The sequence below is a fragment of the Suillus discolor genome, assembly GCF_016758755.1.
Source record: "Suillus discolor strain FC423 chromosome Unknown F5147scaffold_4, whole genome shotgun sequence".
In the NCBI taxonomy this organism is placed as follows: Eukaryota; Fungi; Basidiomycota; class Agaricomycetes; order Boletales; family Suillaceae; genus Suillus; species Suillus discolor.
In genome coordinates this window covers 802,815-817,122 of record NW_024541251.1, presented here as the reverse complement: position 1 = coordinate 817,122, position 14,308 = coordinate 802,815, and the positions used below count along the sequence as shown (strand labels likewise).

At 48.9% G+C, this 14,308-nt stretch overlaps 6 protein-coding genes and 1 non-coding gene across 7 annotated transcripts; 5 read left to right on the top strand and 2 right to left on the bottom strand.

The window, feature by feature from the left end:
* Positions 1–4: 4 nt before the first annotated feature.
* Positions 5–3,960, bottom strand: F5147DRAFT_669618 (ANTH domain-containing protein). The gene is made up of 12 exons (XM_041435487.1): positions 3,891–3,960; positions 3,675–3,832; positions 3,479–3,621; positions 3,348–3,423; positions 3,160–3,298; positions 2,924–3,108; positions 2,740–2,876; positions 2,272–2,691; positions 1,738–2,223; positions 1,541–1,690; positions 1,404–1,488; positions 5–1,348 (listed from the first exon to the last, which is right to left on the bottom strand). Coding segments are annotated over exons 1-12 (3,219 nt in total). The 5' UTR covers positions 3,893–3,960; the 3' UTR covers positions 5–110.
* Positions 3,961–3,989: 29 nt separating this feature from the next.
* On the top strand, positions 3,990–5,218 carry F5147DRAFT_255901 (SURF1 family-domain-containing protein). The gene is made up of 4 exons (XM_041428868.1): positions 3,990–4,315; positions 4,371–4,762; positions 4,816–4,918; positions 4,974–5,218. Exons 1-4 carry the CDS (start codon positions 4,038–4,040, stop codon positions 5,065–5,067), a joined length of 867 nt encoding a protein of 288 aa, XP_041298572.1. The 5' UTR covers positions 3,990–4,037; the 3' UTR covers positions 5,068–5,218.
* On the top strand, positions 5,219–7,048 carry F5147DRAFT_255896 (uncharacterized protein). Its single transcript, XM_041428867.1, has 4 exons — positions 5,219–5,293; positions 5,539–5,777; positions 5,837–6,673; positions 6,731–7,048. The coding sequence occupies exons 2-4, from the start codon at positions 5,615–5,617 to the stop codon at positions 6,931–6,933; spliced, it is 1,203 nt and encodes a 400-aa protein (XP_041298571.1). The 5' UTR covers positions 5,219–5,293; positions 5,539–5,614; the 3' UTR covers positions 6,934–7,048.
* Positions 7,049–7,356: 308 nt separating this feature from the next.
* F5147DRAFT_669614 (uncharacterized protein) lies at positions 7,357–10,546 on the top strand. Its single transcript, XM_041435486.1, has 6 exons — positions 7,357–7,631; positions 7,692–7,700; positions 7,753–8,154; positions 8,208–9,348; positions 9,401–9,887; positions 9,938–10,546. Exons 1-6 carry the CDS (start codon positions 7,406–7,408, stop codon positions 10,430–10,432), a joined length of 2,760 nt encoding a protein of 919 aa, XP_041298570.1. The 5' UTR covers positions 7,357–7,405; the 3' UTR covers positions 10,433–10,546.
* On the bottom strand, positions 10,547–12,521 carry F5147DRAFT_833174 (uncharacterized protein; the record flags this gene model as incomplete). Its single annotated transcript, XM_041443845.1, has 6 exons — positions 12,388–12,521; positions 12,311–12,339; positions 11,370–12,256; positions 11,244–11,312; positions 10,854–11,193; positions 10,547–10,796 (listed from the first exon to the last, which is right to left on the bottom strand). Exons 1-6 carry the CDS (start codon positions 12,489–12,491, stop codon positions 10,549–10,551), a joined length of 1,677 nt encoding a protein of 558 aa, XP_041298569.1. The 5' UTR covers positions 12,492–12,521.
* A 657-nt stretch (positions 12,522–13,178) lies between these two features.
* F5147DRAFT_566713 (uncharacterized protein) lies at positions 13,179–14,153 on the top strand (the record flags this gene model as incomplete). Its single annotated transcript, XM_041430815.1, has 3 exons — positions 13,179–13,712; positions 13,762–13,909; positions 13,960–14,153. 3 exons carry the CDS (start codon positions 13,179–13,181, stop codon positions 14,151–14,153), a joined length of 876 nt encoding a protein of 291 aa, XP_041298568.1.
* An 82-nt stretch (positions 14,154–14,235) lies between these two features.
* Positions 14,236–14,308, top strand: F5147DRAFT_t17. Its single transcript has one exon. It is a non-coding gene; the product is annotated as a tRNA-Phe (tRNA).

Genomic DNA, 14,308 nt, shown 5'->3' with positions numbered 1-14,308 from the left:
TGAATTATGTGGTTGCATTTAATATTTGGGTCGCAGATCCTCCTGGCAATTCCACAAACAAAAAATTAGAAGAATACTATCTAAGTGGTACATCATATCCCGATCATCCATCAGTCCGTTTCATCAGTATGATAACCCGCACGCCTCATCGCGCCTAGAAGATGTCTCGCCGCGCCAAGGTCCTTCTCCAGTTTCAAAATCTCGACTTGCTGCTCCATCTCGCGTCTCTTGAACTCCAGTACAGCCATGTTCTTGTAATCCATCTTCTCTTCAACTACCTGCTTCGCAGAAACTGCCTTCACTTGTCTGACAAGCGCTTTACATGCTTCTGTCACCGCTTTTGCAGCAAGCTCGAGGCGTTCCTGAGTCTTAGACATCAAGTTGGCCTTGACACGGGAGGCTGCAACGAGTTGGGCGGTGGCTGCCGCTACCTCATTCGAGGCCACGATCAGTTGTTCAAGGGAATGTGTGCCTGACAGCACACCATCCGCGCTCTCTATGAGAAGGTTGGTAGCAAATGCCACAGCTTTAGCAGCTGAGATAAGACCCTCCGTCCATCTGTTGTTCCGCTTGTAGAACTGCTGGACTGAGCTGGAGCCCTTGCCTTGTGCAACGATTTCTTGTTGAGACTCTGTGGCAGCTTTGATGAGTCTTGCGATGGCGCTTGTGATAGCCATAGCGGCGGACAGGATGGAATCATGGACTTGCAGATCAACTGCGCTGAACCGTGCGGAGTCGCGGGGCCGGGACATGAGCTCCTGCAAACGCTGAGTAGCAGCTTCTATGGCTGCTGCAGCGCTTTGCATTTCGTGCTCAACAATGTCACCGATGTCACCATTGGCCCGTGCCAAAGTACCGCCCTTGGTACCTTTGGGTATGAGCGTGTCAACGACTTCTGAAAGACGGGTAAGGGCGGTCCGCGCTTCGCTGTTGTTGCGCATCGAAACTTCCTTCCGTTGCGCGGGTTGCAGAAGATCAAGCTTGTAGGACTGTAGGTTCAAGAAAAAGCGCAGGCCAACATCGCCGGCGCTCTTAGCTATTGCAACGATCTTATCCGAGGCATCATCGTCGTTAGCGAGTCGTGTGACACCCTTGGAGTTGATGAGAACATCTGAAAGGACCTGCGCGAACTCATTGGCGCCTTTAATAACGTCGACGTAATCCCCTCCGACATCGCCGCTGAGGTGGAGATTAAAGACCATCGCGAAATCCGTGGCGTTATTTATAGCCTTCTCGATCATTGACAACGTGTACTCGGGCGTGGAATTGATATTGCCAGCTTGAGTTGGCGATTCAAGCTCGTAAATGGCGTCATCGACTTTCTGCACGCAAGCCTGTAAGATTGAATCTGCAACACGAGTGAGCTTGTTATGAGGTACATATAGCGCATGAATGGTACGAACCGATGACCTGGTTGAGCTTCTTTCGGTTGTCAAGGATAAGGGTGTCGATTTGAGCATTCGTTGCTTCTTCGCTGAGACCTTGGTTCTGCAAGAATGCCATCAGCATCAGTGAATGCAATGGAGGGACTCAAACAGACCTGCTGTGCTTCAGAAAGCGATTGAATGGTGGTATCCATACCCTCTTGAAGAATCAAAATCTCTTGATCCTTCTCATCTCTCAAACGCTCCATGTCACCACTAGCGTTGTTGAGTTTTACGAGCAGGTCATCGATTTGCATTTGCTTAGACTGCAACAAAAATGTTAGAGAAATCAGAGAATATAATTATAACATACCCGTAATGAGTCCTCGAGCTCTGTGAGTTGACGGTTATACTTGCCCAACACACTCGATACCTCCGAACTCTTGGAGCGTGTTGCGTCCTCAGCGCGCTCGTTAGCAAAATTGATCTCGCGGCGCAGGCGGTCAATTTCGTCTTTGTTTGAGGATTTCTGGCGGTCAATATCAAAGCGTGCCCGATCACGCTCGCGAATCATATCAGCGAGTTCAATGTTTTTAGCCTTCAGATCGCGTTCCATACGCTCCATGCGGTCCACAGCCTCCTGCGCTGAATTAGCTTTGAGTTGCAGTTGCTTGAACTTCGAAAGCATGTCCAGGTGTTCAGTCCGTAGCTGGCTGTAGAGTTTTGCCAATGCTTCGTATTTGTTCCTCCAAAGGGTCACTTGGTCCTGGAGTTGCTTGATTAATTCGTCCTTCGATGCCATTTGTGCATGAATATTGGACGTTACTCCGCCGAGCTCGCCCTCCAGCGCTTTCACCCGCTATAGAATTTATGAGTATGTGGAACATAAGTCACACATATTACTTACTCGATCGTACTGTTCCAGAAGTAGTTGGTCGCGCTCGTACTGCCCCCTCATAGCCAGCAGCTCGCGCTCATAATCACTGACCTGCTGAGCAGCTTGGTTATTGTACTGCATCATCTGCTGCTGCATAAGTTGTTCCTGTGCAAGGCGCTCCCGCTCTGCCTGTTCCCGTTGCCGTTGCTCAAACTCACGCTGCTGCTGTGCCTCGAGGTCTAACCTCTGACGTTCCTCAGCTTCACGTTGTGCACGTAGAGCAGTCTGCTGGTCTTCATACTGTTTGAGCATACGGGCTTGTTCATTAATAACAGCTGCATCAGGTGCAGGTGAAGGTGCAGCTAGGGGAGGAGCTGGCGAAGCTGTAGTAGTTTTGGGTCTCGCAGGGAGGTCGGGAGCACTTCCGGTATCCAACAGGTTCGGAGGTTCCTATCCGGGATATCAATTTGGGACATGGTAGGAGCCTTCATAGCGTACCTGACCCAATTTAGGAACATTGATCAAGCCAGTCAAATATTTGAGATTTGAACACTCATAGTAGAATTTTCTTAAATTATGGTGTTGCGAGTTGAACCGCTGGCGGAGGGGTTCCAGTGCGTCGTGATCATTCGTTCCTGAAAAGTCGATGAGCTTTGACGACACGTAGCTGTGATGTCCTTACTTCGGTGCATAGCGCGAAGCATGCTTGTGATGAATCGATAGATACCCCAACTTTCCTTAACTAGGGGCACTAGTGCAGAGATACGACATTCATTATTGGCAGAATGCCTGAAGTGAGAAAACACCATCCGCTGGAATGATTCGATTTGGTCTTGAAGACCCATGAGGTCTGAAATGGTTTCATAACTATTGGAGTTGTCGACATGAATCAACATCTAGTGATGGGTGAATACTCACCCCTCATTGGGGTCATCGATACCTTTCAACGAAATGTATTCCTCGTATTCAAACAATCCATTAAATTCTGGTCTCAGGCGATGGAAACGCAATTTGGCCAGAATAAACTGGACGTAGGTTCTGATTAATGGTCCATAACCTATGGACAGGGTCACATGACATACGTGACTCAAAAGTAGAAGCCTTACCGCGTTGACCCTCTGCAGCAACAGTCCTGGCGCAAGTCTCCAACCATCCCGCTTGGCCGTGAGCCTCTTTGATCGTCTGAGGGAGAACCGATAGTTAGATGCCGGCGGCCATCGGCGAGTAAGTCACACACCACAGGGTGGCCTTCTTGTAATACTTTATGTACAGTAATCAGAGCCTTGAAAGTTTGGACTTCGTCGGACAAGATAGGTTGCACCCGTAGACCACTCCAGAAAGATATTGAGCTATGGTAATCCCAAGTGTAGACGATACATTCTTTGATGAAATTAACGAGACAGCTGATTGAGAATAGAAGGTTAGACACGCACTTCGGACATGTTTCTGCTTCGGAGCTGACTCCTCTGGGCTTGTTGCTTTCTTGATGTTAATCACAAGCTCGTTCTCTGCCTTGTCCTTGTCGACCGGCCTGGTAGGGTAGTGAACCTCGTCACCATCAATATCGAAGTTCGGACGTCGCCTGGTAGACCTGCATGATCTAGTTTGTGAGTCATCTTCAAACCGTCAATTGCTTGGGTTCAACATACATATATGCCCAATGCCAATAATTAGATTGAAGAGAAGAAGTGAACTTTGACGAGAGAAAGCCCCGCAGCCATGTCAGCAGCCGTGGGAATTGAAGCCTACTTACCAGTACTAGTTGTACTAGACCGTAACCTGCTTCTCTTACAAACATGCTGCAGCGGTTGGCTGCGTCAAGATCAAAATGGCGGGATACGATTATAAAAACGCGTCGATGGCTTCATAGCGAGGACTCACAAGCAGCACAATCCTATACCGCACGCAAGAATTCTTGGTTTAGTCCAACGATCTTAGTGCTAGGATTTATTCCAGTTTTCACCTTCGCCTTGGGAACCTGGCAGATGCAACGTTTACAATGGAAAGTGGCCTTGATAGATGAGCTTCAGGAGAAACTCCATCGAGAGCCTATCTTTCTTCCCAAGCGAGTAAAGTGCGTACATTCCAGCATCATTACTGAGTCGAGGCTGAGTAGATTGTCGAGTAAGTCTCTCTGTAGTGCCAGAATTCGTATATCGTCGAGTGTTGCTCCGCGGTATATGGGATCACAAACACTCGATGCTTCTCGGTCCTCGCGTCCGGGAGGGCTCGAATGGATATCATGTCGTCACACCATTGATCAGGTCTGACGGATCAACTGTCCTCGTTGACCGCGGTTTCGTTGCAAAAGAGTTTGCCGATGCCAATACCTTCGAAAGAGGGGAAACAGGCGAGATTGTAATATTGGGGATGTTAAGGACATCGCATACCCGAAACAGTTTCACCCCAGACAACAAACCAACTGAAGGAACGTGGTACTGGGCTGACGTCGATGCTATGGCAGACTACGCTGGTGGCGAAGCAAAAAATGTACAGCCAGTATTTGTAGAACAAATCTATGGTACGCATTCGAGTGTCCACATTGTGCCGGCTACCAATACTAGATTTCAGAAGGCTCCTCTCAGGACGCCACGTTGCGCCTGAATAAAGGTATCCCACTTGGACGCGCAGCTTCTGTTGACGTTCGCAACGCCCACCTTTCATATGTTATCACCTGGTTAGTACTGGTTCGAAATCACACATGCCATTGGTATACTGATGAACCATAATAGGTTTTCCCTCTCTGCCTTCACTACAGCTATGTTAGTGCGACTTGTATTGAAGCGAAGAGCTCAAAATCACCACCGCCCACTACCAAGGCAATGAACATTGTACAGACGAAGACTGCAGGGTGATTCCCGCGAGTTATAGTTTATCGTTCTCTCGCCATGTCTCTCCACCAGTGACTCATCACACCTCGTACAGTGTGAGATAACCAGAATAGAGTTGCTTATTATGCATTGAAGTGAGCACTGTTGAAACTACGACGGATACCCACTGTGGACACCAGTGCCACTGCGGATACCTCACAAGCGTGCTGCCATCTTCTTAGGTCTGTGTCAATTTCCATGTCATTGTGCCACTATTGCTTGCATTTTCCACCACCCAATAATGAATTACCACTCTTCAGAACTGTGAATGGATGCCACTCGCGTACGCGCTTGCCAGTACTGCTCACCTATTTAACTTCCTCGTTTCTCTGTAATTCAACATCTCATCCCCAAGTCATCATCTATCTTCCTGTTTCCTGTTTCCTATAACCGCTGCGATGTCTTTTAACAGTACTGCTCTGTATAGCTGCCCTCAAACCATCCCTTCATCATACCGGGCTCACTACGAGCCACCTTCCCCGCGCCGGCCGCGTGCTTCCACGATGACACGAGATGCAAACACTCAATGGCATCGTAATGCACAGCGAATGCCAGGCTTGTACGCGACAGACAACTTCCAGCCACCTATCCTGAGCCGAGAGTATTCATCCATGTGGGATGATGTCGAGGTTCAGAACGATTGGGCTAATGCAGCCAGAGAGCAAGGTATGTCAATGTTTTTATTTACTCATGATGTGTTGGTACGATCTCATGGCGCAATCCAGAGTACGCGTGTCAGCTGCAAGTCGAGTGTTCCCTTAATTATGAGCAACACGCTCGTAAGAACAAGAAACACAAACACGTCTTTATGGACACTGAACGAGGGCGCTGCGCATCTATTGACAGAAAACGTACACAGCATGAATCTGTTGATCGCGAACAAAGAGGTCGCGCGTCCATTGACAGAAAGCGTGCACGGCATAAATCTGTCGATCATGAACGAAGGGGTCGTATGTCTCTTGATCGACCGCAAGAACGCCCTGGATTTATTTATCACGAACAAGAGCGTCGCGCGTCTGTTGACCACGAGCGACAGCGTCGTGAATCTGTCGATGGCGAACAAGGGCGTCGTGCTTCTATCGACAGGAGACACGATCGCGAGTGCAACATGTCGATTGGACGTCATGGCCATTATGGATCTGTTTCTAGGACGTTTCCTCGTCCACCAGTTTGTGCTGTGTCCTTCAGGCCTCCTACCACAGGCCCCCAATCCCGTCCTTGCACATCTGAATATGTGATGGTTCCCCGTCCACCAGTGTGTGCTGTCTCCTTGAAGCATCCTACCACACCCCAATTCCGCCATCGCAAATCTGAATCTGCGACGGTTCCTCGTCCACCAGTGTGTGCCGTCCCCTTCGAACATCCTACCACGGGTCCAAAATCTCGCCACCGCAATTCTGATTCTGTGGCGTTTCCTCGTCCATCAGTCTGCGCTGTCTCCTCTAAGCTTCCTACCACAGGTCCTCAATCTCGACATCCTCATCGATCTTCGTTCGACTACGCAACTATTCACGATCATTCTGATGAACGCCAGCATCCCGTTTATGTTTTGCCTCCAACTGGTGCGTTTCATAGCTTGGTGCATGGATTATTCTAACTCTTTCATCTGTGACGTCTAGCTCCAGCTCCACAGATACATCTACCTCCACAACGTATCCGCACTGTCTCAATGGAGGCGGTTCGTCGCCTTCCTTTCCGCAGCCCCGAGGTTTCTTCGTTTGAAAAGTCCAAGCCGTCTGGGCTAGCCCGCTTCAATCCCTTCAACAAGCTGTGCTCGGCGACTTCGCAGAAGATTCGCCGCAAAACTGTTGTCAGAGCATGATATCCCTGGCACATCCCTATATTCATTGGTTTAGACTCATAGACGTCTTCCTTAAGATAGTACATCCATTAGAACATAGAAATATACCCTAGATATCTTGTTAGATTGTACTGTGTGTATCTTTCGACTGTGACTCCAGGCCTCGCTATAATCACACGGAAATGTCTTGGCATGTGTGTATATCACTTATTCCCATATAAAGCAATTCGCCGTAATGGCATCCAACCGCTTCTGCACTTGAATCCTTTCATACTACGCCGCCCTCAGCTGCTTGCTGTGAACTCTCCAAAAGTGCATGGCAGAACCAGACCCAGGTCCTTCTCTATCGACAAACTTCAGTCAAACAACAACTCCCAAGCACGACACTTCACCCCTTCCCCGTATTCGCTTTCCAGACCAGTTCCTTGCTGCATCACCTCATGGAGAGTCGTCACGTTCATCCATAGGATCTCCTGGACCTCCTATTTCACCAATGAAAGACCAGAAAGATCTAGGCGACGGAAACGGTCGTTTTCTTTCCAAAGATGTCACTTCTGGAATCTTCCCTGAGATATCTCCTTCGAAGAGATTATCATCGCGCAGCGTTGAGTTACGACGTAGGTCTAAGAGAATGAGTCAGAGCAGAGGCTTGTCTGCTCTTAAGGACCCTTTTGTCGCTGAGTTCGAACCTTCAGCTTTCTCGGATGAATATGACTTGTGTGAGTCCCATGCTTCTGCTTATATCTTAACACTGACGGTCCGCATTCACTGTAATGTAGCTCATGAGGGCAAGTACAGTGATTGTTAGTTTTGTGACTACTCATAAACATATCTATCCAGACCCCAAGATTATCCAGGATGTTCAGCGAGCCCTAGAACTGCAATCTCGAAGACGAGATCGCAAGTCATTCACCCCATCCCAGCCAACTGTTATAGAAGATCAAACCCTTATCGAGCTGCGGCAGGACACATCTTTCCAACACTCTCCTCCAGCTTCTCCACCGACTTTCACTCATCCCTCACGTCCTCCTCTGGACATTGACTTCAGCCCGTCTGTCCAGGCAGTTCCCCTTCACCCTGTCCCCCTTTCTTCGAATGCAGGTGCTACTTTAGATTGGACTGGGTCCCAGTCTGAAGAAGAAAGACTTGAAAAACGTTGGACATTGGGAAAACGTAAAGGCAAAGACAGACCCTCGTTTTCAAACAAAGCCATATTGGAAAAGCAAGACACTCTTTTTGCGGGTGAGCTCTTGGAGACGGTTGCCGCAGAATCACATGCTTACGTTGCTGCACAGATAGGATTTCTAGAATCAGATCGAAAGCGAAACAGCCCACATTCCGAAAGGCAGCTATTGTTAGCGACCAATTAGGACGGAGGTATAACCTTGTGTATGACTCCATGTCGAACGAGGACCCCATCAACCTCGCGAAAGCCGCGCGGTGGTACGCCGATTCTGATCCGGGCGCGCAAACCTGGTTAGATAGCGCTGAGCCACTCACTTGGCTCAAACACTTATTTAGCAAAAATGGCGGCAAACGGTCGAAATGGCATCTGTCGGCTTTGATTGTGGAAGAATATGTTAAATCCAATAGGATAGATTATAGTTTGCCTATCATTCGTGACGATTCTACCTCTGCTCGTAGGGGATCACTCCCTTCAGATGTGTCTATCCTTCCGTCATATCCTTTTCATCCGATCCGATCCTCCCCCTCGCTCCATCATTCTTTCGGAGATTCACTCAGAAGAATACGCTCCTCAGATGGCCAAATTTCATTCGAGCCTAGAATTGACTCTACGCGCAGCTCGATAGACGGCGATTACAGGAGCGCTGCTGAAAAGAGTCGAGGATTGCGATATGTCATCCCAGCCCTCACTGATCCTGCCAATAGTATCACATCTACCACATCCCCTTACCGTCGTCAGAGCTCTCCAGGCGGACTTTCACCAGCTAGCAGTCGGCGCCTTCCGTTTGCTCAACGGATACGGCGTCGGCAGGTGGATAGTGATGAAGGATCTTCCTCTATCATTCACTCACAATCGGACGACTACAGTGGGTCTTTTGCTGGCGTTACTGGACATCGTCGCAAGAGGCGCGATCGGGGGCAGCCTCATGCGCCTTCATCATATCTACTATCACCCCGTGAATCAGGAACAGAGACCAATGCTCCCGGCCAGACGTCGGATGTACACGAGGCAACTTCTGCACCTATGGAGGATCCATTGCCCTCTGAGCCGCCTTCGGAACGTGGGATTGAACTGCCACCTAACATGCCTGAATCTGAGGTTTTCACCACTCCACCGCAAGCAATTACACGTCAGAGACTAATTCACCGGATGTCCCTCCCTGTCCCCGACGTAGCCAAGAAGCCAGAACGAAAGCAGCTCGAGGAGGCCGAGGAGGAAGAACTAGAGCATGAGTATGAGAAGAAGTTGCAGTAAGCGTTTCTTTTCCCTTCGAAGATGTCTATGGCTTAAAGGGCCGATAAGGACGCTAGATGAACTCAAGGCGCAGAACCATCGGGTACGCCAGAAATTACAAAGGATCGCTGCAGATGTCCGGGAATACGACAACCTGCAAGCGAGGATGGCCAATACGCACGGTATTCCTCATCAAGGTCTACCTGTAGAGCTTTTAGACGCTTTCAATCAGGATCCTTCATCGGTCACTGGCGGGACCCGGGAACGGAAAGGATGGAGGGCCGTCGAGGACGTACACACTCGCATTCTTCGTCAACAACAAATTTTCAGGATGTACCTTTCTGTTTCCGAGAAACATGTGGTGCCAGATAGCTTGCTCGATGAGCCCATCTCATCGCTTATGGATACATTGGGCAAACTGGGTCATAAGAGGGAGACTCTGGCGCACAAGCAGTTGGAAGTGGCTAGCGCTCTGGCCAAAGTCAAGAGTCTGCATACCCAAGTCAAGAACGAGTACAACAATGCCCTCTCGCACACCTCCATTGCTTACCCAGAAGTATGGTCACATCATCAATAGTTTTGCTATACCCGCTGACCATCTTCTAGCTCTCCCAAATCATCGCACTAGAAGAAAGCTACAAGGATCAATACCAACATATCTGGGAGTTCGGAATGGATGCTTTGACGTTCATCCTCGACAACGTTGCGCCGGTTTGGAGGAATTATGGGAGGACCATTGGCGAAGATATCACAGATTTCCTCATTATACCCTGGTATCGGAACGAGTTCACGGGAGAGCCGAAGCGGTATGATATCTTGTCGTTTCCTCGCCGCTCCATCCGCCATTGGTTCACACTCTTTTTCCTCTTTTTGTCTACATTCGCCATCACCTATCTGCAAATGCGCGCAGCCATTTTATGTACATCCATGTACAGGCATCCCTGGATCGACAATTCGGGGTTTCGATGGTTGATCATGCCGTGCATATGGATCGCTTTCCTCATTCATTGGTTTGCTGTTCTCTTCGAGGTTGGAATCATTATTCTAGAGCTTAGAGTCGTTGCTTGGTGGTTGGGTTGGTCGGTAGGCCTTCTTACCTGAGCCTTTATTCTGTCTATCGTTTATCTAGGATCTTGGACCCTGGTCATTTGCATCACTGTAATCACATATCACACGCACGTATTCGATGTACACGTAAGTTATCTTGCTAATGATATTTAGCTCGGCTTGGCATCGGGAATCGGTACATTACTTGTTTGCTCTGTTGCTGAGGCTTTAGGGTATGGAACAAATACCGCGTGAGTCTTTGAAGCAATAGTGGACTGATGTCGGGTATTATCTGGAGTGTGTGAGGTGCTGCCCTGCCTCGAGTGCTGTGCGGAGGATTGGTAGGAGTACCGGCTACTGCCTACTTGCGGTATATCATCGATAGCGCAGCCGGCTTCAACACACGGTCGGCAATATCCTAGCCATCGTGATCGATGTCAGAGAGTAATCCCACGGTAAAAGTATAAAAACCTACTTCCACCCATAATTAGAGGGACATCTGTTTGACCGCACGCAAAGCAAGCTATCTTGGGCAACGAAGGCGTGGATTTTGGCTGTGTTTGGCGCCTTTTCTTTGGTGGAGGTGGAGCTGGCTCTGCGCTTTGTTGCACATGGCCGGCATTTTGAGGTGGAGGTGGAGGCGGAGGCTGAGACTGTGCCTGAGACTGAGACTGTGACTGTGACTGAGACCGGGGTTGAGGTTGAGGCTGGGCCTGGGCCTGAGGAGGTTTACGAGGTGCTGCTTTGCGTTTTGGTTTGTTGCTGTTCTCTGCGGCTGACCTGAGAAGCTTCGTAGAGAATGTAGGAACTGCAGCCTGTGAACCGTTAGAATCAAGTGAGATCTGTATGATTGCAGTGCACTGACATTTTGAATTTGGGCTAGTAGAGAGCCCTCTGCTATTCTATGTGCCAAGTAAACTCGTCGAGGTTTATTCTTGGTGAATCATATATATATATAAAGGATTCTACTTCACAAGGACTGAATGCTCACAATGGATTCGAGAATCTTGCGGTTTTCTTCTAACTTCTCTTCAGAGCCGATCCAGCGTAACACAGAATCCCATATGGGAGCACCCGCCCCGGTGAAAATAAATGTGACCACTTCTTGAGGTTCTGGTGTCTTCGGCTGAAGTTGTCCATCGGGTTGAGACTCCAAAACTACTTTAGTTTGTTGTTCAAACGGGACACGCGTAGACAGAGTTATTTCGCCATATGATCCCATTGACCCCGGCACCGGGGTGAAAGTGCCTACAGCAAGACCACGAGGGAAAATCCAACGGTCTGTGGGACACTCACGGAATTCGATTACGATATCAAAATCCTTGGTTTGATACACCGGTTGAATAGGCGACGCTGCACCACTTGCCACAGCTGTTGCTGTGTTCTGCGCCTGTGCGGATTGCATTGAAGAAGCACCCAGGTCCACCCCGGATGAAGATGCGAGTTGCTGTATCGTTACGCCAAGGTTTTTGAGTTGGTCCATGGATGCGTTTCCTGAGGCAGCTAGGTGTAATAAGTTGGCCAGTGTCGGATTGGAGAGGGCTGCTGCATTCACTTGGTTGATAAGTGTCGGTGGGATACTTGAAGAGTTTGGTAACGGCGAAAGGAGGGGAGTAGAAGACGATCCTTGTGACGCAGAGACAGAACTAGTAGCACCTGGTTGCTGCGTATAGGTAGGTCCATGTGCTGTGTGCACAAGGATGGGGTGATAGTGTACTTCAAATATAGTCGTTTCTGTGAATATGTGCGGACCAATCTCCAAAGTGCACCTGCCGCGATTATACATTGTATGCGGTGGAGGAATAGCATCGGCGGGCTTTCCTCCCCTTGAGCGACTGGAAAATTTTGGGAATGTTGAGCGTAGCCATTTTTCTCTTGCTGTATATAGTATTCAGTCTTCTGTAGGTTGAACATAAATGTTATTATACATACATTGCTTGAGGGACTGTAGGATGACGAAACTACAGGAATATTAGACAATGATACATGAGAGAGGAGGGAAAAGTGACCTGTCTGCTGCGCTTTTAATTTTTGAGGGATCTTGCTCGGTGTTGTTTACCTCCCAGTCAGGCTCCTGAGCTACGGGCAAATGGATGTTTTGGCTGCGATTCATGAGGCGTTATTTGCATATGTTTGGCAAAACCTAGTGCAACCAGTGCGAACTTGAAGCAACTGATAGCATCTATTATAGGATCTAGACAGTTATGAGCACGCGAGTTCGTAAGTACTTTCTTAATGCTCATCGGAAAGTTCATTGTGTTTTGTAATAGAAAAGGGAAGTACGGTCTTCAGACCGGTCGCCAAAGCGCGACCTCGCGTCGCGGAGGCCAACGCACCGAAACCATTGGCTTCAATCCCTGAAGCTCGTCCTCCAATTCAGCCTTTGTCACAACAACATGCTCCAACTGCAATAGCTGTGACGCCCCCTTCTCCCCCCGTTTCATCTCCTTCCATGCCGCCGCCGATCGTGGTTCCTGTCAGATTCCCTATCTCTACTGTGCATGCTCCTCAGAGACCTGTCATGCCTATAAATACTCCAATACCTCTTCCCACTACTCGAGATCATCAAGTGCAGATTCCTCAGCCTCTGCCGGCACTCCCTGTCATCCAAGAACATCCTGTTTCAGTCATCCCCACGCCCGCGGAACCAGACTCAGAAGCATCCAGCTCCCGAAAACGTAGGTCCCAATCTCGCGCATCTTCTGAAGGTTCGAAGAAATCTCGCAAAACTCGTGCTCCTTCTTTGCCCTACGATGCCAGCGTAGACCCTGGAGAAGATTTAGATCCGACTGTCGTGACTATGGCTACATTATGTGAAGATACCGGATGGGGCCGTGTCAGTAGTAAAGCAGCTCAAATTGTCGATAACCACTTGGTCTGGAAAAAAAACAATCGGGAAAAGAGAGCGCGAATGAGAGTTTCTATGGAGGCGAGAAAGTATGGTCGAAATGAAGATGATACTGCACAACCCGAACACAGCAGCTCTGCGCCTGATCAAAGCACCGTCACAAATGAGGCTGCAACATCCGCAGAACCGAGTGCTGTACCTATAAACGGTGACCAGCATGCGGTCGGAGATACGAGTGGTAGCGGATTTGACTATTCGCAAGATGTCGCCACCAGTCGATATAACGTTCAAATCCGTATCGGGCCCAATGGAGAAACCATTATCGATGAAGAGTCTCTGTTTGTTGACAGAAATGTTGGAGATGAGACTGCAGACTACACTCATGTCGAGGAGTCGGACGTCTCCAAATTTGTGAATTCTGGGACATATGGGAGGCGTTTCCGGGGTTCTCGCTGGAGTGCTGAAGAGACGGAGTTATTCTACGAGGTAAGTAATAAGGTACATGCAGAGGATATTTACTTATGTACACGTGCAGGCGTTATCGCAATTTGGCGAGAACTACGAATTAATATCTTATGTGCTACCTGGTCGTGACCGCAAGTCATGCAAGAACAAGTTCAAAGCTGAGGACAAGAAGAACTCGGCAAGAATCAATTACTGTTTGAACAACCGTCAGCCATATGGTAAGTCCTACTGACCCACTGCTTAGGAAATGAGCTTACGTTGTGGCCAGATATGCAAACCTTGTCACGAATGACGGGAAAGGACTTTAGTGGCCCAACTCCAGAGATACGACCGCCGCCTGTGCTTACACTTGCTGAGCCTGAGGGGGATGAAGGAGCAATCCCAAAGAAACAGCCAGGTCAGACACCCGCTCTGGAAGATAACGGGGAGGAGGTTCTTGGTGATATATCTAGTTATTTATAATTTTGTAAAGGTAAAGACTTGAAGGTAATTACACCGTTGTTCTGTTTACCTTATGTTGTTCAATGAACGAGTGGCGTCATAAGCCGGGGTAGCTCAGCTGGGAGAGCAACAGACTGAAGTTCTGGAGGTCCCGTGTTCAATCCACGGTCCTGGCA

Bases quoted from the DNA above. Each gene is read 5' to 3' on its own strand.
- F5147DRAFT_669618 (XM_041435487.1), bottom strand. The intron at 3,109-3,159 runs GTGAGTATTCAC...CAACTCCAATAG, and splicing joins ATCGATGACCCCAATGAGGG to TTATGAAACCATTTCAGACC. The intron at 2,224-2,271 runs GTAAGTAATATG...TAAATTCTATAG, and splicing joins TTCTGGAACAGTACGATCGA to CGGGTGAAAGCGCTGGAGGG.
- F5147DRAFT_255901 (XM_041428868.1), top strand. From the start codon at position 4,038: ATGCTGCAGCGGTTGGCTGCGTCAAGATCAAAATGGCGGGATACGATT. The intron at 4,763-4,815 runs GTACGCATTCGA...AGATTTCAGAAG, and splicing joins ATTTGTAGAACAAATCTATG to GCTCCTCTCAGGACGCCACG. The intron at 4,919-4,973 runs GTTAGTACTGGT...GAACCATAATAG, and splicing joins CTTTCATATGTTATCACCTG to GTTTTCCCTCTCTGCCTTCA.
- F5147DRAFT_255896 (XM_041428867.1), top strand. From the start codon at position 5,615: ATGACACGAGATGCAAACACTCAATGGCATCGTAATGCACAGCGAATG. The intron at 5,778-5,836 runs GTATGTCAATGT...GGCGCAATCCAG, and splicing joins TAATGCAGCCAGAGAGCAAG to AGTACGCGTGTCAGCTGCAA. The intron at 6,674-6,730 runs GTGCGTTTCATA...TGTGACGTCTAG, and splicing joins TTATGTTTTGCCTCCAACTG to CTCCAGCTCCACAGATACAT.
- F5147DRAFT_669614 (XM_041435486.1), top strand. From the start codon at position 7,406: ATGAAAGACCAGAAAGATCTAGGCGACGGAAACGGTCGTTTTCTTTCC. The intron at 9,349-9,400 runs GTAAGCGTTTCT...AGGGCCGATAAG, and splicing joins GAGTATGAGAAGAAGTTGCA to GACGCTAGATGAACTCAAGG. The intron at 9,888-9,937 runs GTATGGTCACAT...ACCATCTTCTAG, and splicing joins CCTCCATTGCTTACCCAGAA to CTCTCCCAAATCATCGCACT.